This window comes from Pelophylax lessonae (genome assembly GCF_965119305.1).
Source record: "Pelophylax lessonae genome assembly, chromosome: 2".
NCBI lineage: Eukaryota > Metazoa > Chordata > Amphibia > Anura > Ranidae > Pelophylax > Pelophylax lessonae.
Genome location: NC_138769.1, coordinates 129162025 through 129183703, shown reverse-complemented (window position 1 = coordinate 129183703; position 21679 = coordinate 129162025). Strand labels below are relative to the sequence as shown.

The window sequence follows — 21679 nt, the reverse complement described above, 5'->3', positions numbered from 1 at the left end:
ACCATTGCCCTGGTGTTGCAGACCCTGACCGAGTGTGCTAAGCTTTTACGCCGTGACCTGGAGGGGCAATAACTTAGGGTCAGTTTAAGATTTCTCTGAGATTGTTTAGAATCTATTCTGGGCTGCAGTTGAACTCCATATGAGCTATGTTTGACCAACTTCAACTAGGTTTAGCATTTTTCTTAACTGGCATAGGAATGCAAAACACAATTTGAAACAAAATCTACCCTGCCGATACAGGCCCAAAATGTGTCAAAAACACGGGAGTGGTTATACTCTCATGGATTCTCATGCAGCATTTGTTAAGCAAGGTTGTTGATGGGATCGATTTGATATATAGCAACAGGGTCACTGGAAGAGAGGTTACAAACTTGCATATGAATATACAGCATAGAAAAAAGTACCAAATCAGGAACTGCCTTCAAGTCGACTAAATAGTAATTTTTATTGCAGTTACGATTTTTTTTTTCACACTTTTTTTTTTTTTTCTAGATGAAGAGGAGGAGGAAGAAAATCCAGAGGACCAAGATGAACAAGGAAATTTGAAAGGTTTTATTAACGATGATGATGATGATGAAGATGAGGAGGAAGAAGAGGAGGGCAGAAGTGGTTCTGAAGGATCAGAGGATGAAGTTGGTCACAAGCCAAAGAAACGCTGTAAGTTGTTGTTCTGAAACATTGAAGGCATTGCTTATAGTTACATTATTACTAAAATCATTTTGTTAACATGCAGCATTCGATGACAGACTGGAAGATGATGATTTTGATCTAATTGAGGAAAACTTGGGTGTGAAAGTCAAACGTGTAAGTAATACTTGAAGAATGTTATTTACTTGGATATCCTTTTTTATTTCATTTTTTTTTTAATCTGAGATATTAGCAGGCAATTTGTATATAAGAGCTGTATTTACCTGGCTCTTTACCAATATAGCAAAAGTTCAGACGTGTGCGAAAGATGTCCGAAGACGAGGATGAGGAGGAAGATGCAGGAAAGGAGGAGCATGAGAAAGAAGCCATTGCTGAGGAAATCTTTCAAGATGGAGATGATGAGGGGAGGCATGAATCTGCTGACCAGCCTCTTGTGGATGGTGAAGGAGAGGAAGAGGAAGAGGATGAAGAGTCTGGTAGGTGTTTTTAAATGTGCTTGCCTAATGTTAATGAGTTAAAGTAAAATTCCTACACTATGTTTAAAAATGTTACTTCTACCTATGCTAAACCTACGCCTAACCTGTGTGTAAAAAAAAAAGGGTATACTTGCCTATTTTTTACTCTATTCACGTGATCCGCAGCTTTAGCTTAAATTAATTTTAAAGGCAGAAGGTTTTTTTTTTTTTTTTTATCTTAATGCATTATATGCATTAAGATAAAAAAACCTAAGTGCAGCAGCCCCCGAATACCTGAGCCCCATCTCGTTCCAGCAAAAGATTTGGCTGTCCAGGACTCTCCCTCCTGATTTGGCACAGCAGTGGGAGCTATTGGGTCTTGCTGCTGTCAATCAAAGTCAGTGAGCCAATAAGGAGAGGGGCCGAGTTCCTTGTCTGTCTGGACACATAGCAGCTTAACTCGGGTGCCCCCATAGCAAGCTGCTAGGTGTGGGAGCAGGGGGGAGGGGCCAGGAGCACCAGCAAGGGACCCGAGAAGAAGAGAATCTGGGCTGCTCTGTGCAAAACCACTGCACGGAGCAAGTAAATAAAACCTTTTTTACCAAAAAAAAAAAAAAAAAGACTATCACTTTATTTGTCAGTCGGCGGCTGCTGCAGGGGAGAGGAGGGAGTGCTGATGACAGCAGAGACACGGGAGCCTTTAAGTGACATTACAGCTCCTGAAATTACTAGCCATTGTCAATCGTAACCTCCTCTCCCTTGCAGCCACAGCTCACTGACACCAAGGATCTTGTGACTGCAGAAGCTTAAACATTTGTAAGTATACAGGTCTTTTTTTACGCAGGTTACCAAGTGTGGGTAGCAGGAGAGTGAACACATAGTTTATTGTTAGACAGAAACTCCACTTTAAGGGCTTATTCAGACATGCACTGAAACCTGTCCCCCATGCTGAGCTGATTTTTCTGCACAAATGCAGCCCATAGTGGCTGCATGGACACAGTTGCATGTCAAAATTTGATTTGCAGGCAGGAGCAAGTGCACAAACATGAACTCGGACTTGAGGTTGAGTTGGTAAAGGCAAAAAGGTCATGCACGCTGCAAGTGCAGTCGTTCCAGAGCTTAGTAAATGAGGTAAAGCCAATCCTGTGCAAGGAAAAAAAAAACAGCATTTTGCTTGCACGAGTTTGGATGTTGGAAGTCAGCAGAGCTTCTGCTTATTTACTAAGCTCTGGAGCAACTGTGCTTTGCAAAGTGCACAGTCTATTTTCCTTTAGTAAATCAACCCCATTGTGCTTTCAAACCTGTGCCACCCATGCCTGCCTGCATGTCAAATTTTTTTTTTCAATAGTGTCCGCGCAGCTGTTGTCTACATCCACCTCTATAAGGCTGCCTGCGCAAGGCTCTGAGATGTATGCAGACGCAGCAAAAAGCAGCTCAGCATTAAGGACTAATCTCTGCACCTGTCTGCATGAGCCCTAAGGCGAAAGTGTAGCAAAGAGCAAACTTAATTATGTCCTTTGTTGCTTTGCAGACATTGACGACTTTATTGTTGATGATGATGGACAACCATTAAAAAAACCTAAATGGAGAAAGAAGCTTCCAGGATATACTGATGCGTAAGTTATGACACTGTAATGTTTAAAAAGGATAGCATTTGCTTATTTATAGTACTTAAAGCGTAACTAAACCCGCTGGTTTAGCTGTTTCCCAAAAGAAAGCTCAAGTTAGAAAGGTTCAATAAATGGTATTAAAACCAAAATGGTAATCTAATGCAGCTTATCAGTCTCTGGTTGTGGTGGCTGCATTAGTATTTTTTGTAGGCTTTTACCCTCTGTTTTTATCTGGTGATCTAGCCAGTAACACAGTTTCTGTATAACTCTGGATAGAGGTGCACAGGGGCACCTTTGAACAACAGCATTGTCAGTATTGGGTACAGGGGGAGGGGGGAGGGGGGAGTTGGGATGTACTATCGGATTTACATACACTAACAAATTGAAGTCCAGCTAAAACTACAGTTACAGCAACCGTGTTTTTTTTTTTTTGGGGATAAAGGGCTTAGATGAATTAATAAAAAGGCGATCATTTAAAGCGCCTCTGTCAGTGGCAAATGCTTTGTCTGATACCTGTAACTGCTACATCTGCAGAAGAGCTTGTTATTTTGAAGTACAGATTAACTGGCAGAATCGCCAGGTGAAAATATTTCAAAGCAAGCCCAAAAAAGTAAACATGCAGCCCTCACATCTAAGAATTGCTAAGTTGCAATATAATTTGTTTGCTTATGGTTTTAATGCCACTTTTAAATTGTGTATTTCCACTTTTGCAGTCAAATTTGAGCAAAATCTACCATGTGTCCGGGTTCCCATTCAGACAGCATGCCTACTTTTTTTTTTTTTTTTTTGTAATACTGTAGAAATATTTATTAACTCTTTGGATGCTTCACAGGAGAAGGCCTCGTGGCCGATTGCAAGCATTTAGGAACCATATCTGAGTCAGTCTGTTCTATATGCTGAGTCTCCTCTCCCTAACTTACAATGCAAGAAGCACAGCTTCTAAATTCTTAACCCTTTTATAAGACGTAAACCGAATTGAAATCAGCACCGCTCACATGCTCCTGTCTGATATACTGGCTGGTTTAAACACTGCTACTGGGTCTCTGATAAGAGCACATCAAGCCCATCCCTATGTTTCCCAGGACTGCATACCGGTATAATGAATTTCAAAACACATGATCACAAAATGGCTTCAGCTGGCTCTCCACCCATCAGGAAAACCCATTTTAACATGTTTCACCCATTTACGGCCTAATCATAGAGGCCAGTTACTGCTCAAATCTAGTTTACAACTGATAGAGTAGACTGGGTCATTTGTAACTATAACAGCTTCCTGTTAATCTATGATTTTTCAGTGCTGCAGTCATCGGAAGAGCATTTAAAATGTTATGCAGCACATATTTGAAGTGAAAGTCCAGGATCAGTTTAACCTAAACCTGCTCCTACCCCCTCTCCACTGTATTCTGGGTTGTGATATGAGACTTACTCTCTCACACCTGGAGCAAAATAGTATTTTTGCTGAGTGGCACTCGGCCATTCAAAGGCAGATTTGTATTTCAGTTAATATAAATATTTCACTTGATTGGCTGAATCAGATTGTGACATCACTGGCCTGTCTCTCAGCCAATCAGAAGAAGTTTTGTATTCATTTAAAGAATAGCCTATAAATGACTGAGGTCCACTCCATCTGATGCTATTTTGTTCTGGGTGTGAGACAGGAAGGTCTCCTTTCACACCCAGAACACAGTGCCGTAAGTACTTGAGGCTGCATACAGTTTACACCGCGTGATCAGTGGGCGAATATGTTGGTTAAGGAAATAGTTCGCTTGGGCCAGTTTCGCCCAAATTAATTATTTAAAATGAAAGTAAAGCTTTACATTAGCTTTTATGTAGAATTCCAGGTACGATCTAACTAAGCTAAAACTGCTCCCACAACCTTTCTAAATCCTAACTACCTTGTAAAAGGAAGCAGTTTATACTTTTCTGAGGGCTCTCTGGTCACATGATCTTCTCCAAGTGGTGGCTTCAGTTGAGAGGAGGGACAGCTCACAATAGATGCCCCATACTATGCCCATGGGCTTACACAGGCATTGCAGTAGTTGTCGGCGCTTTCTCCTCTCCCCTGAAGCTGGCCATGGAGTCAATCACGTGACCGAGCTAGAATGCCATCACAATAATTAAGTATAAGCATCTTCGTTTTGCAGCGTAGTTGGCATTGGATTTAGAAAGGGGGGTGGGAGCAATTTTAGGCTTAGTTAGATCAATCCCGAACTTTTACTTTTAAGCCCATGTCCAGCTTTACTCTCATTTTTAACTGTGCTTCGAGTGTGAAACAAAACCTTTCTGTCTTACAGCTGGAGAAAAATAGCATCAGGCTAAATAGAACTCATTCATTTTCAGGCAGCCTTGTATTCTGTGAATGAACATAAACCTTTTCTGATTGGCAGACTCTGAGAGGTGGGTCGATAATGTCACGCTCTCCGATGGTCAGCGGAAGATTTCTATTCATTGATAGAATACAAAGCTGCCTATAAATGGCTGGGCGATGCTCAGCACAACACTATTTTGTTGCAGGTGTGAGATGTGATTCTCATCTCACATCTGGAACACAGTGCTGTACACTACATACAGTCTATACAGTTTGCTGAATAGGAGCACGTTAACGAAGTTAGTAGTTCTTTTGGGCCAGCTTGGCCCAAATTAACTATTTTTAAAGTGGTTTATCATCGCATACTAGTACTATATGAAATACCCTAGAAGGAAGCCTTCCAGCGGTGCACTGTCACTGCTGACAGGGCTTCCATCATCCCCAGGTCTTCCTTCCTTCCGGGTTTGCGTACTCTGGCTATGTGAGTGGCCGGAGCCGCGATAACATCACTCAGCTGAGCCCTCTGTTCCAGGTTTGTGCTCTGAAGGTCCAGGCACGGTATGCTGGACCTTCAGAGCGCATGTGCTGGTGATGTCACTGGCTGCATCCAGTGTGAATATCTGCTAAACGGTGCCCGTTTAGCGGATTTTCATTTTACTTACAGGTAAGCCTTATTAAGCGCTTACCTGTAAGTAAAAATCAAAAAGCGGACTTTACTACCGCTTTAAAGTGAAAGTAAAGCTGGACATTAGCTTTAAATGTTGTTTTTATGTTATGCTATGTGAATGAGAACATGTAACAAATGTAAAGTAGATGTTATCCCAGTTTGGTTGTAAAAGTGGCACTTTAATACAAAATACCAGTGTTGCATTTTGGAAAGCTCCAAAAAAACCTCCTCGGAGGCTTCTACCTTTTCAAAACGAAGAGTGCCCCATCTCTCTATTCAGGCTTCATCTTCTTAGCCAAGACTCAGCCTCTTTGAAATGAAGGGGCGCCCTCACTTCTAAGAGTTTGGACATGTATGTTTAAGTTTCCTCTTCTCTGCGTCACAGAAGTCCCAGACCTGTGGGTTCAGTCGGTGGTTTTAAAGAGGTGCAAAATAGAATTTCGAAACTACCCCCTCATTGCTTTCAAACCAAACAAAATATGTTAAAGGACAGTCAGATTTGCAGACCACCCTAAACCAACACTTTTCCCTGGGAGTAGTTGTCCCGTTCCCTCTAGAGGACCAGTTCAAAGGACTCTATTTACCTACCTGTTCACAGTACCAAAGCCAAATGGTGGTATTCATCCTATCCTGGACTTAAAATCCTTAAACAAGTACCTTTTTTTGTTTCTAAAGTTTTGCATGGATTCCACAAGGTCAGTTATTGCCTCTCTGAGGCAAGGGAAATACCTAGCATCAGTAGACATCCAGGATGCCCCTCAACATATTACCATTTACCCAGCTCATCAGCACTTCTGTGTTTTTCAGTAGCAGAGAAACCCTTTCAATTCCTCACACTACCATTTGGCCTATCCTTAGCGCCTACAATATTCACAAAGGTACTTGCAAACCTCCTTGCCTTCTTATGAACTCATTCTGAAGGACTCCTCTCACTTTCAACTATCTGCAAGGGACTATTCAGACACTTTAGGCTTTTAGTTGGGTAATCGACTTTCAACAGTGTGCAAGTATGCCCTCCAACCTTCTTTTATCTAGACTAGTCAGGCCTCATTCTAGACAGAGCCCAAGCAAAGTTTTCCTTCTAGAAAACAAAGTTGTCTCTCAAAGATTTCATGTTCAAACCTTATTATCAAACCAACCTCCATCAGTGAGATTCTCAGAGTTCTGAGCATCATTGTGGCCTTCTTTGGGGCTATCCCCTCTGCCTAATTTCCATTCAATGCCTCTCCAGCACAACACCACATTGGCCTGGAACTAACATGCTCTGTTTCTCAGTCACTTGCTTTGACAGCATGGATTTTGAAACCCAGGTTTTGCGAGTGTAGACTATCTCCCATTCCCACATGACTTAAAACCGAGAAAGTCACTTCCAGAAAGATCTGTTTGGACCTGGAAATCCTTTGCTGGTAATAACAAAGGCACTCCAACCCCAGAGATTACTCTGTGCCTTGCTTTCTGTCCTTTATGCATTCGGGACTTGACTAGAATTTGACCTTAAAGTGAAACTAAACCCATAACCGTAAAATCAGTCTGTATATACTGTAAAGCATGCTTGCTATACTCGTTGTGGAACCTAAGGTTTTAATCCTCTGCATTGTGAATAAAGGCCGCGTGGTTGTCTTCCCTTATCTTCCCTTTTAACTGTCCCCAATCCATTTGTTGATCGGGCAGAGCCCTAGGAGGCACCCTGCACATGCTCAGTTTGGTGTGTATTACTAGAGATGTGTTTTTTTTTTTTTTTTTTTTTTGAGAGGGTGCATGTGGTCAGCACAGGGCCAAAGTCAGGAGTCATGCAGCCTCCTAGAGCAATCAGAGGCGAATGAAAACTCCTCCCCCAAGCTTTAATCAGGGCTTGACCAGGCACTGATCGAAGTCACAAGACTGCTATATACTGCTGATAAGAAAAGGTATTTAGCAGTTTGTTTACTAAAATGCATTTCTGTGTACTGAGAGAGACCAGATACAGTGAATGCAAAGTACTGGGTTTAGTAAGTTCTCTTAAGGGATGTTTTTCATCCCTGCCCATTTTATTTCTAAAACCTCCGGCTGCACTTTCCCTTGTAAAAATCTTTATTCAAGTTATTTAACAGATCAGACCACTCTTACAGCACACTGTGCTTCCTGAAATATTAAGCTGCTGGTGGATGGGCTTCACGCTTTTGGGGGGCGGGGGCTGCTACTGATGGTCCTGTACTCGGTCCCCCCTCTACGTGCTGGAGTGTGTCAGGGATCCCTCCTAAGAGCTTCATGGAGCCATGTGCGGCAACTATTTGTACGTAGCTGGTGACTATTTCTTTGGGGCCTATGTCTTTTCTAATGACCAGCAGCTATGTTTTTTTGTAGTCCGGCAGCCATGTTTGGTTGGTCTGGCATACTAATAGAGCAGTGGCCATGACTGTGTTTTCCTTTCCCTTGGACGGGGTGTCCCATAGTGGTGCTACACATTTTTTGTGGTGGGTCCCCCTTTTTACTTATGGAGTCTCTCTGGAGCATGTTTCCCCACCTGACCCCCTCTCGGAGGAGGCAGGTCCCTCGAAGTCGCAGCCATTCATTGATGCACTGACGGCCCTAGAGTCCTTTGCTACCCGGATGGAGATGGCCTTTGGGCGGCGGGCTGGCAAAAAGCATCCCCTGCCCTCACCTGCCATAAAGAATGGGAGCATCCAAAACCCCCCTTTGTGGTTCCTAAACGCTTTCTCTGGCTTTTAAAGATCCGCCTGAAAGGAAGGTGTAGTGTGTGGCCCGCAATATGTTCACTATTGCTGGCTTTGAGCTTAGGCCAGGCCAGGCCAGTCCAGGCCATTGCCCTGGTGTCACAAACAATAACTGATTAGGCTAAGCTTTTGCATCGTGACCCAGAGGGTGAGCAGATTTCCTTTTGTTGAGTTGGCGGACCAGACCAGTTGGTCCAGAGGCTGCAGTTTGTCTACAGTGCCTCTTTGGAAGAGGCTCCCCTGATTTCTAAGCTTTCTGTTTCGCCAGTGGTTCTTAAGCGTGTGTTGATCTGTGGACCAAACCTCTAAAATAGCTCTTACTTTTTTGCCCTTTCAAGGCGATTGCCTGTTTGTGGCTACCCTGGATGACATCATTAAGAGTCTCACAGGGGGGGAAGAGTACCTTTCTTCCAAAGTCTGGGAAGGGGAAAAAACCTAGTAACAGACGTAGCCCGTCTGTCTCGGCTTACAAGAAGTTTTTGTCCCCCAGGGTCCACTGACAAGGTTTTAAAACCTTTTCAAGCCCTCCTCATGAGGTTCCAAGCAGCCATGGTCTGGCAAGCCAAGAGCCGGATTCTCTAAACCCGCAGACAAGGCTCCTTGAGCATGAAGGTACGCCCTCACCTGTGCCTGGTGTGGTGGGACGTCTTCACTGGTTTCTGGGCCTGTGGACCTCCTTGGTAAATGACAAATGGGTGCAAGAATTGATACTGTCCGGTTACAAGATCGTTTTTTCTGTCCTCCGGAAAGTTTCTTCCCTTCCAATGTGTGTCTGTCCCCAGTCCGATTGCAAGTTCTCTTTAGGGAGGTGCAAGACCTGTTGCTTCAGGGTGTGATTGTTCTGGTATTGAACAGTTTCAAGGTCTTTATTCAAACATGTTCAGTCTCCAAGAAGGAGGCCAAGGTACGTCCCATTCTGGACCTCAAGGCCTTGAACTTTTTGTGCGTGTATAGAAATTCAGAACGGAGTCCATTCGCACGGTGGTGGCATCCCTACATCGGTGGGACTTTCTTGCTTCTATCGACATCAAGGATGCTTATCTGCACATTCAAATGTGTGCCCGACACCAGTGCTTCCTCAGTTTGCTCTGGGAGGGGAGCATTATCAGTTCACGGCATTACCCTTTGGTCTTGCCTCGGGTCTTCACAAAAGTGTCGGCACCCGGTTCTTGCATTGCTGTGTCAGCAGGGGATTGCTATACTGGGCTATCTGGATGACCTCTTGCGAGTGGAGTCCTCTGCTGCCTTGATAAGCGATGTGGAGATCACAATACAGACCCTGAAGGAGTTTAGTTGGCTTCTGAATTACTAGAAGTCTGCTCTGATTCCATCCTGAAAATTGGATTATCTGGGTCTGACTCTGGATTTAGCTCTAGCCAGAGTGTTCCTTCCTCTGGACAAACTCCAGAAGTTTCATGCTGCTATTCATCTACTGCTTTGCAGTAGATGGTCCTCCCACCGGACTTGCATGCGAGTGCTGGGCCCTGATGATATACACCTTGGAGACCGTTCTGTTTGCACAGTTTCATATGAGGCCCCTTCAAAATGAGATCCTAGTGAAATGGGACAAGTGTCTGAGGTCTCTGGACAACCAGATTTGGTTGAGCCGTGAAACCAGGGGGTCCCTGGTCTGGCGGCTTCCCTCTCCGGCAGGGCAAATCCCTTTCTCCCCTTGCTTTGGACAGTGGTCACCATGGATGCCAGTCTGCCCGGTTGGGGAGGTGTCCTGGCACTGAGCTCCGCTTCTGGTTGTTGGAAGAGTCCAGACTATCGATCAATGTCTTGGAACTTCGGGTGATCAGGCTGTGCCTGGATTACTGGATTGGGGCTCCTGGTACAAATCCAGTCGGACAATGCCACGGTGGTGGCCTGTGTCAATCGCCAGGGCGGAACAAATAGTGTGATGGCCCTGCAAGTAGCCAGCATGATCCGGTGGGCAGAGTGTTTCGTTCCAGGAGTGGAAAACTGGCAGGCTGGCTATCTCAGTTGGCAAGCGTTGGGCCAAGGGGAATGGTCCCTTCACCCAGACATATTTATATCCGATATGTCTCCGGTGGGGCGCCCCCAAGGTGGATCTGTTGGCATCCCAGGTCAAATGAAAGGTACAGTGGTTTGTGATAAGGTCACGGGATCCTCTGGTGGCCCTGTGGGGCCGGTATCATCTGATTTACATATTTCCTTCTCAAACTTCTGCCGTGGCTTTTGCGCAGGATCGACCCCGCAGGGAATTCCGGTCATTCTGTTGGCCACCAGACTGGCCTTGTTGGTCTTGGTACGCTGATTTGGTGCTACTGGTCACAGACGTCCCTTGGAGACTGCCTCTCAGGGAGGCTCTCTTGTCCCAAGGGCCGATCTTCCATCCTCATTTTCAATTGCAGCCTTAATCGCAGCCTTTCTCCACCTGGCTGTTTAAAGCCAGGTGCTGAAGGATAGAGGTTTGCCTGGGTCAGTGATTTCTGACACTGCTGAAGGCTAGGAAGTCTACCTCTAGGAAGATCTACCATCGTACAAGGAAAGCGTACATTTCGTGGTGTGAGTCGATTGGTGTTCCCCATCGTTCTTTTTCGGTGACCTGGATTTTGACCTTCCTTCAATGAGGTGTTGAACAGATATTGGCCTTAAGTGTCAGCCTTGGCGGTCTTCTTTCAGCAACCCCTGGCCACGCGCTCCCCGGTGCGCACTTTTATTCAATGGGTTTGACATCGGACTCCACCGGTGTGGACTCCTCTACTGTTGTGAGATCTGAACTTGGTGCTTTCAGTTCTCCTCCAGAAAGCTCCCTTTGAGAATATTTGGGAGATTCAACTGCTTACACTGTCCCAGAAGGTGGCCTTTTTGGTGGCTATCACCTCTGCTAGCAGGTTGTCGGAGCTGGCGGCATTATTTTGTCATACCCAGATACCTTTTTGTGGTTCGCAAAGATAAGGTAGTTCTTCGCCCATGTCCGTCATTCTTCCTAAGGTAGTTTCTGATTTCCATTTGAATGAAGACATTGTGTTGCCTTCCCTGTGTCCCAGGCCCAAACATTCTAAGGAATTTGATTTGCATGCCTTTGATGTGGTTCGAACAATTTGGGTGTGTTTGGCAGCCACTGAGTTTTTTTCGGAGGTCAGACTCACCGTTTGTGATGACGGACGGGCCAAGAAAAGGGCTATCCGCTTTTTCTGCGACCATTTCCAGATGGATCAGACCGAATATGCCTGAGTTCACCGTCTATCAAGGGTCAGGTTCCTCCTTTCCCGGTAACAGCGCACTCTACTCGGACGCTTAGTGCTTCTTGGGCCTTTTGTCATCAGGCGGCAGTGGCACAGGTTTGCAAGGTGGCCAGTTGGTCGTCGGTGCACATTTTCAATAATTTCTACAAAGTGAATGTGTTGGCATCTGTGGATGCTATCTTTGGCCGCAAGGTTTTGCAGGCTGCTGTTTAGAGCGTCTGTTCCCTCTTTTGGGGTGTATTGTTCAGTTTGGGCTCCAGTGTTTTTGTTGAGCTCCTGTTTACCTGGTTGGCTATTGTGTTTTAGCCTTGGGATTTTTTGTTGTCCCACCCCTCATGTTTGGCACTGCTTGGGGACATCCCTGTGGTTCTGAATAATGGAGAGCTGTAAAATTCATTTTTCTGCGGTCATTGACGGACACAGCACACACCCTTCTATGGACATTTAGTACTTCTGACACTGCTCGTTACTAAACTGAAGGCCTATAGCAGAGAGGGGGCGGTATACCACCTAGGAATGCCCATAGGCATAGCCAAGTCCTTTTTCTGTCTAGTGTCCTACTACTGTAGTGGGCAATATAACCCTTTCATTCTGAATAATGGAGAGCTGTGTCTGTCAATGAACTCAGAGAAATGGATTTTACGGTAAGTACAAAAATCCTACTATCTTGGGGTAAATTATAGGACACAGTGTCGGTGTCCAATCACCTGAAGGTAGTAGCTTATAACCCAAGGTCAATAAATATTCAACCTGTGTTCTGTACTTCACTTTAAGGTATGGAATATTTATAGATCACTCAAAATTCTTTTTTTTTTTTTCCATAAATGTAATAATTAACAAGTCTGTTAATCTAGTCTGTCCTAGAATTGTTTTGCTTTCTAGTCCGATATTATAAACTTCCAATATTAGCTAATTTTGTTGTTCCAGTAATTTTCAGTATAGTTGGCTCTTAAACGTCACTTTTGACATTTTGTGTTTTTATTTTTTTCCCAGTGCTTTGCAGGAAGCCCAGGAGATCTTCGGTGTGGACTTTGATTTTGAAGATATTGAAAAGTACAATGAGGAAGATGAAGAAATGGAGGAGTATGAATATGAAGATGAGGAAGCAGAAGGAGAAACGCGTGTTCGCCCCAAGAAAACTGCTAAAAAGCGTGTGAGCAAGCGAAGCATTTTTGAAATCTATGAACCCAGTGAACTGGAGAGTAGCCACTTGACTGATCAAGACAATGAGATCCGCACGACAGATCTCCCAGAAAGATTCCAGGTACATACTGCATGCTTTCTTCTTGGCTTGGCCTGTATCTTAAATTTAGGTTCTAAGTACAGTATAATAAACTTAATCATTGATCTTCATACGGCTGTTTGTGGTCAGAGTCACCTTAAAGCGACTGATTCCCCATTTGTTCTACATTCAGGACTTTTGTAAGGGACATTGTGCTCCAATATCCACTATTGCTAGGTGGATAAGACAGCTCTTCTCAAGAGCTTACACCCTGCAGGATAAAGCACCTCCTGCACTTATTCATGCGCACTCCACCATGTTTGAAGGGTTTTTCTTAGGCATTCCAACATCAGGCCTCATAGCTTCTTATTCATTTCTTAAGAATGTCCCAGGGCCTATGAATTTGCAGCTTGTGTCCTGTACTGTACGATTATGTTCAAAGTAATTTTGACTTTCCTGTAAATTCTGTATCTTGGAGTACAGTACTCCAAAGCAAAAAACTGAGATTTCATGGAGTGGGGTTATAGGGGTGTGATCATGTCTTTCATGGTTTCCTGGCAGGAGCCAGGTGAAGGTAGCAGCCTAAAACCCACGGCCTATGAATTTCATGCCGGTGTTCTGCATTATACTCCAAGGTTTTGAATTTACAGATAAGTTAAAGTCCCTCTTTCCTCTTGACTGCTTGCTGTCTGCCCACGGTAGCTGTATTGCGAGTGGGTGGCAGCTGCAGGCCTGGCGATGTACTGGCACGTTAGGGCCTCTCTTCTGGGTTTGGCATACATGCGCCCCCTGCCAACCCATGATGTGATTGGACACAGAACGAGTTTGGTGGTTTATTTCAGCCCATAGGATTGGCTGAAGTCGGGTGATGAGCTCTGGTCAATCACACATAGAGTTCTGTGTTTACAAAACAGCGATGTGGCTTTTTTTTCTTCTCGTCAAAGCAGGGGAAAAAAAACACAAGTAAAAGCAACCTACATTACACATTGTTAGGAACTCAACCCCTTGATTGCCCCTAGATGTTAACCCCTTCTCAGCCAGTATTAGTACACTGACTGTGTACAGTATTTGCACTGATCACTGTATTAGTGTCACTATTGATGTCAATGTTCATGTACTTTCCAGTCAGTGTCAGCTAGCCAGGTTGCTGTTCACCGCGATTACTAGTATAGTGTCATAGCTGCGTAAATTCCAGTCTATATATACCTTAGTTTGTAGAGGCTGTAATTTTCGCACAAACTAATATACCCTTATTGGGATTTTTTTTTTTTTTTGCCAAAGACATGCAGCAGAATAAATTTTGGCCTAAGTTTATGAAGAAATTAGATTTTATAGATTCTTTTATTGGATATGTTCTATTAGGCTCGGTTTACATATGCAGTGGGGGAAACGTGAATCCAGTGCATTTCCCACACTGCATTGAAAATGCATGGCATGCATGCATGCATGCATACAGCAGGGGTTGTCAGTGTTAACGACCCCTCAAAATGGTTTGCAATACGCAGTGCGGTTGACAGAATCACACCGCATATGAACCCAACTCAAGAGAAAGTAGAAAATCTAGGGGTTTTGTTTTAAAATTTTCAGTCTTTTTCGTTTTATATTCCACAAAATAAAAACCCAAGTGATAATCAAATACCACCAAAAGAAAGCTCTATGTATGTGAAAAAAAAATAACATTTTAATTTACTTACACTCAGAGTTGCATGACTGCACAATTGGCAGTTAAAGTAGTGCAATGCTGAATATCAAAAAATGGTCTGATAATGAAGGTGGTAAAACTTTACAGAGCACAAGTGGTTAAAGAGTTAATTCGGGGACGCAGATCTTGCATTAATCTTTTTTTTTTTTTTTTTTTTTTTTTTTTTTTTTTTTTTTTTTTTGGGCTTGTTCTGTGGCTTGGTTTTTTTTTGTTTATTTTTTGAAGAGGTTCCCTCTTCAAAAGCTTACGTCAAGATTTCAGAGATGGGTACATTAAAAAGTACAGAGAACAAGTAGTAAAGAACAGAAGAGTTGTTTGTGTGAACATTTAGTATTTATTTCTGTTAAGTACTTCCAGCTACTACAGAGTTCACATTTTCCTTTACTGAGGGGTACAACCAACAGAAGTTGAAGCAATGCCTGTCTGTCTGCCTTATGTTCATCCTGCAAGCAGCAGGGCTCATATTGCAGAGGTCTGCTGTGCCCTATTGATCTATTTAAGAACAGGATTTTTTTTTAACTGGTCTTAAATATTACATTTAAACTTTATTTTTTTACTGCTGCCCTAATAACGTAATGAATATGTACAAACCCATTTTTGATTCACTTTAACATGCCTTACATCAAATGGCATTAAAATATACCACGCTGACTTCCTGTTACTGGAAATTAATACTGACTCCTGTAGTTGTGTACCATTCATAACTAGGTACCTAAGGATATCTTCGTAATATAATTCTGTGTTCTTTTAGCTACGTGTCATTCCTGTTAAATCTGCTGAAGAGGATGAGTTGGAAGAAGAGGCTGAATGGATTTACAGAAATGCATTTGCTACACCAACAATCTCTCAACAGGTAACCTACCTGCCTTATGCATGATCATTAAAATACCCACCTTTAATTGCAGTCTTCGTTTTTCTTATGACCTGTACAAGTGGTTCTCAACCGTCGCACTGCAGCCTCCTCCTTCTGTGCCATGGCTTCATGTGTGCTTCGGTCTACAACCGGGGATAGCACCGAGCATCGCATATACAGTGGGGGAAAAAGTTATTTGATCCCCTGCAGATTTTGTAAGTTTACCCTCTTACAAAAAAAAATAAAGGGTCTATAAATTTTACCAGGTTTGCACACATCTTGGGAGGAATTTTGGTCCACTCTTCTTTACAGATCGTCTCTCAATCCGTAAGGTTTCTTGGCTGTCGCTTGGCAACTCGAAGTTTCAGTTCCCTCCATAAATTTTCTTTAGGCCACTCCATGACCTTTAATATACTTCTTCTTGAGCCACTTCTTTGTTTCCTTGTCTGTATGTTTTAGGCCATTGTCATGCTGAGGGAAGACGTTTCTCATCCAAGATTTTACAATACATGGCCCTGTCTATTGGCCCCTCAATGTGGCTAAGTCGGCCTATACCTTTAGCAGAAAAACAGTCCCAAAGCATAATGTTTCCATCTCCATGCTTGACTGTAGGGATGGTGTTTTTAGGGTCATAGGTTTTATTCTTTCTCCAAACTGCGACTTGAGTTAATGCCAATGAGCTCAATTGTGGTCTTAACTGACCACAGCGCTTTCTCTTAAATGTTGTCTCCTTCTAACCAAGGTTCTTAATGCTGGTCTTGTGCAGATCTACAATCTTGTCCCTTCTTTGATAGCTCTTTGGTCTTGCGCATGATGGTGATATTTGAATTAAAGAGATTCTGGGAACAGGCGTCCTTTTATACACATAATGTGTTGTCTTTTAGGAGCACCTTAAATTGACAGGACTAATCTGTGTATCAGTGAGCACATACTGTTGCCAGTCTGTGGGAGCCAGAATTGTTTGTTGGTAGCGGATCAATTACTTATTTTACTCACTGAACTGCTACTCAATTGATAATATTTGTATCATGTCTTTTTCTGGATTTTTGGTTGATATTGTCTCATTTAAAATACACCTATGGTAACAATTACAGACCATCTCTTTGTAAGTGGGCAAACTTAGAAAATCTGCAGGGGATCTAATAATTTTTTTTGCCACTGTAGGGCTGAGGCAGAGAGGCTCCCGCTTGAGCATGGCTAGGGGTGGGAGCCTCCTCTGATTTTACATTGTCCCTTTTATTTGCAGGATGCAGCTGTCAAACTGAATTCCCAGTACTGCAGATTACATTGTGAAGAAACAATCAAATAATCAAAGCAAAAGTGGTCTGTTGCAGTTGTCTGCTCTGTATTGGAAACACCAATACTACTCCTGATTCACAGAACACTTCTCCATAATCTGAATAAAATTTGCACTTCATAAATAATAAACTACAATATTTCCAAAATGGGAACACAATATTTTTAATAAGATTTGTCTCAACATGCTGATTAGGACTAAATCAATGATTTTATGGCGCACACACAATACATGACCTAATTTTTTTTTTAAACGCCTTCTTATGCACCAGGTGTCATTCAAACTACATATTGCAAGAAAATGCTAATAGTGAAGCTCTTTCTAAAACCGTTCACTTAAAAGGTAATAACTACTCAAAAATAGGCAAAAGCCTGTCCGGAGAGCTGGCGGGCGCTTTCTGTCTTTATATATTAACTTTTTAAATAAACGGTTTTGGAAAGGATTTCACTATCAGCCAATTTGTAAACATTCTTGTTCTTTCTGTGTGGTTTGAAAAACACCTGGTGTATGAGGAATAGTTTTAGAAAGCATCCGAGTCAACAGTTTGGAAACTGAGATGACTCTTGGACTTGTTTTATATAGTGGTTATCATCCACACATCCATCCTGTGTTTTATCCCATTAAAAGCACTGTTAGACCTCCCTATATTTGAGGTCTATGAATCTGGTAAGCTGCTGCGATGAAGAACATAACCTAATTTCACAGAGGATTCCAAGATTATGGCACTACTTACTTTATATTATATTAGGTCTGCACATAATTTGTGAATTTTACACTTAAAGTGGCAGTGCAATACATTATTTAATACTGGTACTTTTATAGTGCTGCCAATTTACGCAGTGCCACACATATATATATATATATATATATATATATATATATATATATATATATATATATATATATATATATATATATATATATATATATATTACATTCACATCAGTCCCTGCCCTCGAGGAGCTTACAATCTAAGGTCCCTAACTCACGTTCATGCATACACACTATGGCCAACTTAGACAGGAGCCAACGACCTTTACCAGCAGGTCTTTGGCATATGGGAGGAAACTAGAGTACCCTTAGAAAATCCACGCAGGCACAAGGAGAACCTGCCATCTCCAGGCAGGTAGTGTTGTGGTTTGTGTTTTAAGATATATTTTGTGTTCAGTATCGGTGAGTGCAGCTGCTGCTCTGCTTTAATTATTGCCTGAATTTAAGTGAGAGCATTATTTTCACTTGAATTACCCTAATTAGTTGTAAAAAGGTTCTAGCACTTCCTTGTTGTTACTTACTTTGCACTGTCCCAACGTTTTTGAGATATGTTGCTGCCATCTTTTTCAAAATTACCTCATTTTTTTTCTTAAAAATTGTACAATTTTTTCAGTCTAAACATTTTGATCCAAAACCAAAAAAAGGCGCTTTCCCTGTGTACTATTGTGTTGAGCGCCTACATTTTTATGTAAATATTAAAAGTTTGATGCACTATATTACCAAAAGTATTGGGGTGCCTGCCTTTACAGACACATGAACTTTAATAGCATCCCAGTCTTAGTCTGTAAGGTTCAATATTGAGTCGGCCCACCTTTTGCAGCTATAATAGCTTCAACTCTTCTGGGAAGGCTCTAATTCATCCCATGGAAGGAACATCAGGTTTATACTTTAGAAAAAGACTGCTAGATGGCCATGTATGTCAATCTGTATATAAAAAACAGACACCTACGTCCCCAACGAATTACAAAAAATGTGTTAAGAGGAGTCACCATGGGGCAATGGCATGAATATTAACCCAACCGGAAATGGGAAACGCTCATAGACCCAACAGGCAGTGGGTTAATGTACCAGCCATATGGGAGGCTCCAAAAACACATATGAGGGGAGGGGCAACATATGGGACTTTGATGGTGTCCTACAATATGGGTAAAGACAGATTCATAAAGTTTTAAAAAAAAAAAAAAACAAGAATTTATTTATTACATCATAACAAAACATATCTTTTAAAAGACAATGAACAGGATAATAGACTTATTCAGAGAACATATCGTATATAGACAAGAGGGACATGGAGAAATACATATTGTATCAACAGAACCAGAAACTCTGGTAAGTAGGTGCAAAGGGTCCATGTCCATCTGAGATACTTTACATGTTTCGCGGTATTGAGACCGCTTCTTCAGAAGTTTTTTGTGCGTACATAGTCAAACATATCTAATATGAGACAATACAACAAACACAGAAAAAAAGAAAAACAGCGTAAATGGTACAAAATTCAATGATACATATTGTACTATACCAGCTCACTGATAGCAACCCGTGTAGCAAGTACCCATGCATATATCCCCTACAGTGCCAAAAAAGGCCTAGTTGGAAAAGGTAGGTGATTAGAGGTGTGCGCCCAGCCGCATAAAGGTCCCCCGGGCGAGTGCGGTGGCCCAGAAGAAAGAAAAAAGGTGGTTTATACTTAAATTTTTCAATTTTTTTTCATTATTTATTTTTTTTAAACCAAACGTGAACATTGCATTAACACATAGTAGCACATGTAACGTGTTGATCTGTTGTGGTGTGATGCATTTTGAATGGCATCTAAGGTAGTGAGCTGCAATGCATGTTAAGGTGCGTTTGCATCCCCTTCATTTTGAATGGGCTGCAGTGCATTTTTAACCAGCTACGTAATGTGCGCTGATGCACTTCATAAAAATAAATGGACCCTTATTTTTTGCGGCTTGGAAGGTTTTGGAAGAAAATTACTATGCCCTTGTCCCACTAATGTTGAGAACCACTCTTCTATATCCCCTTTCTTTCCTGCTTACCGTAGTTTGTGTCAGTGGTGGAAACCTCTCTCATCTATTTTTCTTCTACAGCTTGAAGGTAGCAGTATTTCTGTCTGAAAGATTTTCTTCAAAACAGTGAACCCGGCATAGTGCTCCAGATTTATTGTGTCTTATTTTTTTTTTACACCATGAAAATATTTATTTCCTATAACAGGAGAGCTGGGATTACCTGGAACGTGGACAAGTTACTGCCAGTTTTAGCCGCAAAGGACCTAGCACTATACAAAAAATCAGAGAAGCGCTTAATTTCATGAGGAATCAGCACTTTGAGGTATGTAACCTGCATATCACTAAACTACCTTGGTATGCCGCATCTGCTTTTTTTTTTTTTTTACATGTTCAGAATGTGCAAATTACATATGAGAAGCAATGCGTATGTAGGTTTTCTATCTTTCTATTTGCCATTGCAAGGATCTCAATGGAACACTTTATGAAGGGTGTAGTATTTTATATTTTACTTTCAGCACTTAAAACTTTGTCTAAAAAATGGTATTACTGACCTCCTATTTTGTTTAGTGTGTTACTAAATGCAATCATTTTTGTTTTATTAGATAATAACCATATTGTTCTCACCTGCTCTGTGCAATGGTGTTGCACAGAGTGGCTCCGAACATCCTCTGCTGTGATCCCCGGCCGGTGATCTTGGCTGCTCCTCTTCTCCGTGTGCCCCAATAGCAAGCCCCTTGCTTACTCCCGAGCTGTGTGTGTCTATGAAACTGCACTGCATAGACACACACAACACGGTTTGGCCCTTCTCTCTCCTCCTAGCATTTGATTAACAGCAGTAGAAGCTGCTGCCAGAGTACCTATGTGAAGACAAGAGATGCAGCTGTGTACAGTGCTGGATCAACTGAGGTCTCAGGTAAGTGTTAAGAATAGGGGGGGGGGTGGAGGTGGAGAGAGCTTTAAAACGTTTTTTGCCATAATGCAGGGAATGCATTCATGTAAAACTTTTTGACTTTAGAGTCACTTAAGTTTTGATTATATTCCCTTTTGCCCTGGTTGTTTTCACACAGCTTAGCCATATATTGCAGGTCACCAGCCTTGTGACGAGTCTAATTATTTTATTTATGCTCTTCTTATTGTTTTGTTGAATTGCCAGGCACTCCCTCATCCTAACAGTGACATCTGCCTTTCTTCCAGGTACCCTTTATTGCATTTTACAGAAAAGAGTATGTGGAACCGGAGCTCAATATTAATGATTTATGGCGAGTGTGGCAATGGGATGAGAAGGTAAAATGTTATGCCTTTATAATTGGATAATTCACTTATAGTTTGCTGATCATAGTCATAGCTGTACCTGAGTTTAATGAATTCCTCTAATGCCATTAGACTGTTTGTCTATCTGGGCCATTTTTTCAGTTTTTGCACCCTAACCACTTCAGCCCCAGAAGGTTTTACACCCTTAATGACCAGGCCATTTTTTCCCATTCGGCACTGCGTTGCTGTAACTCAAAATTGCGCGGTTGTGCTACGCTGTACCCAAATACAATTGATGTATTTTTTTTCCCACAAATAGTTTTGTTTTGGTGGTATTTTATCACACGGTTTTTAGATTTTGCACTATAAGCAAAAAGAGTGACAATTTTGGGGGAAAAAAAACTATTTTTTACTTTTCTGCTATAAAACATTCCCAATAAAAAAAATTAAAAATATCAGTTTTGGCCAATTTGTATTCTGCTACAGTGCCTTGTGAAAGTATTCGGCCCCCTTGAACTTTGCGAACTTTTGTCACATTTCAGGCTTCAAACATAAAGATATTAAACTGTAATTTTTTGTGAAGAATCAACAACAAGTGGGACACAATCATGAAGTGGAATGAAATGTATTCGATATTTAAAACTTTTTTAACAAATAAAAAACTGAAAAATTGGGCGTGCAAAATTATTCAGCCCCCTTAAGTTAATACTTTGTAGCGCCACCTTTTGCTGCGATTACAGCTGTAAGTTGCTTGGAGTATGTCTCTTATCAGTTTTGCACATTGCACATTGAGACTGAAATTTTTGCCCATTCCTCCTTGCAAAACAGCTCGAGCTCAGTGAGGTTGGATTTGAGAGCGTTTGTGAACAGCAGTTTTCAGTTCTTTCCACAGATTCTCGATTGGATTCAGGTCTGGACTTTGACTTGGCCATTCTAACATCTGGATATGTTTATTTGTGA

The 21679-nt window shown here is 42.0% G+C and overlaps 1 protein-coding gene across 1 annotated transcript in view; it reads left to right on the top strand.

Annotated features, from left to right (window-relative positions):
* Window positions 1-21679, top strand: part of SUPT6H (SPT6 homolog, histone chaperone and transcription elongation factor) — a 100276-nt gene that overhangs the window by 20146 nt on the left and 58451 nt on the right. The window contains exons 3-10 of the mRNA XM_082246655.1: window positions 493-657; window positions 734-804; window positions 932-1124; window positions 2635-2719; window positions 12611-12881; window positions 15293-15394; window positions 19674-19790; window positions 20663-20752. Coding sequence (XP_082102781.1) covers window positions 493-657; window positions 734-804; window positions 932-1124; window positions 2635-2719; window positions 12611-12881; window positions 15293-15394; window positions 19674-19790; window positions 20663-20752 — 1094 coding nt within the window. The remainder of the gene's footprint in view (window positions 1-492; window positions 658-733; window positions 805-931; window positions 1125-2634; window positions 2720-12610; window positions 12882-15292; window positions 15395-19673; window positions 19791-20662; window positions 20753-21679) is intronic.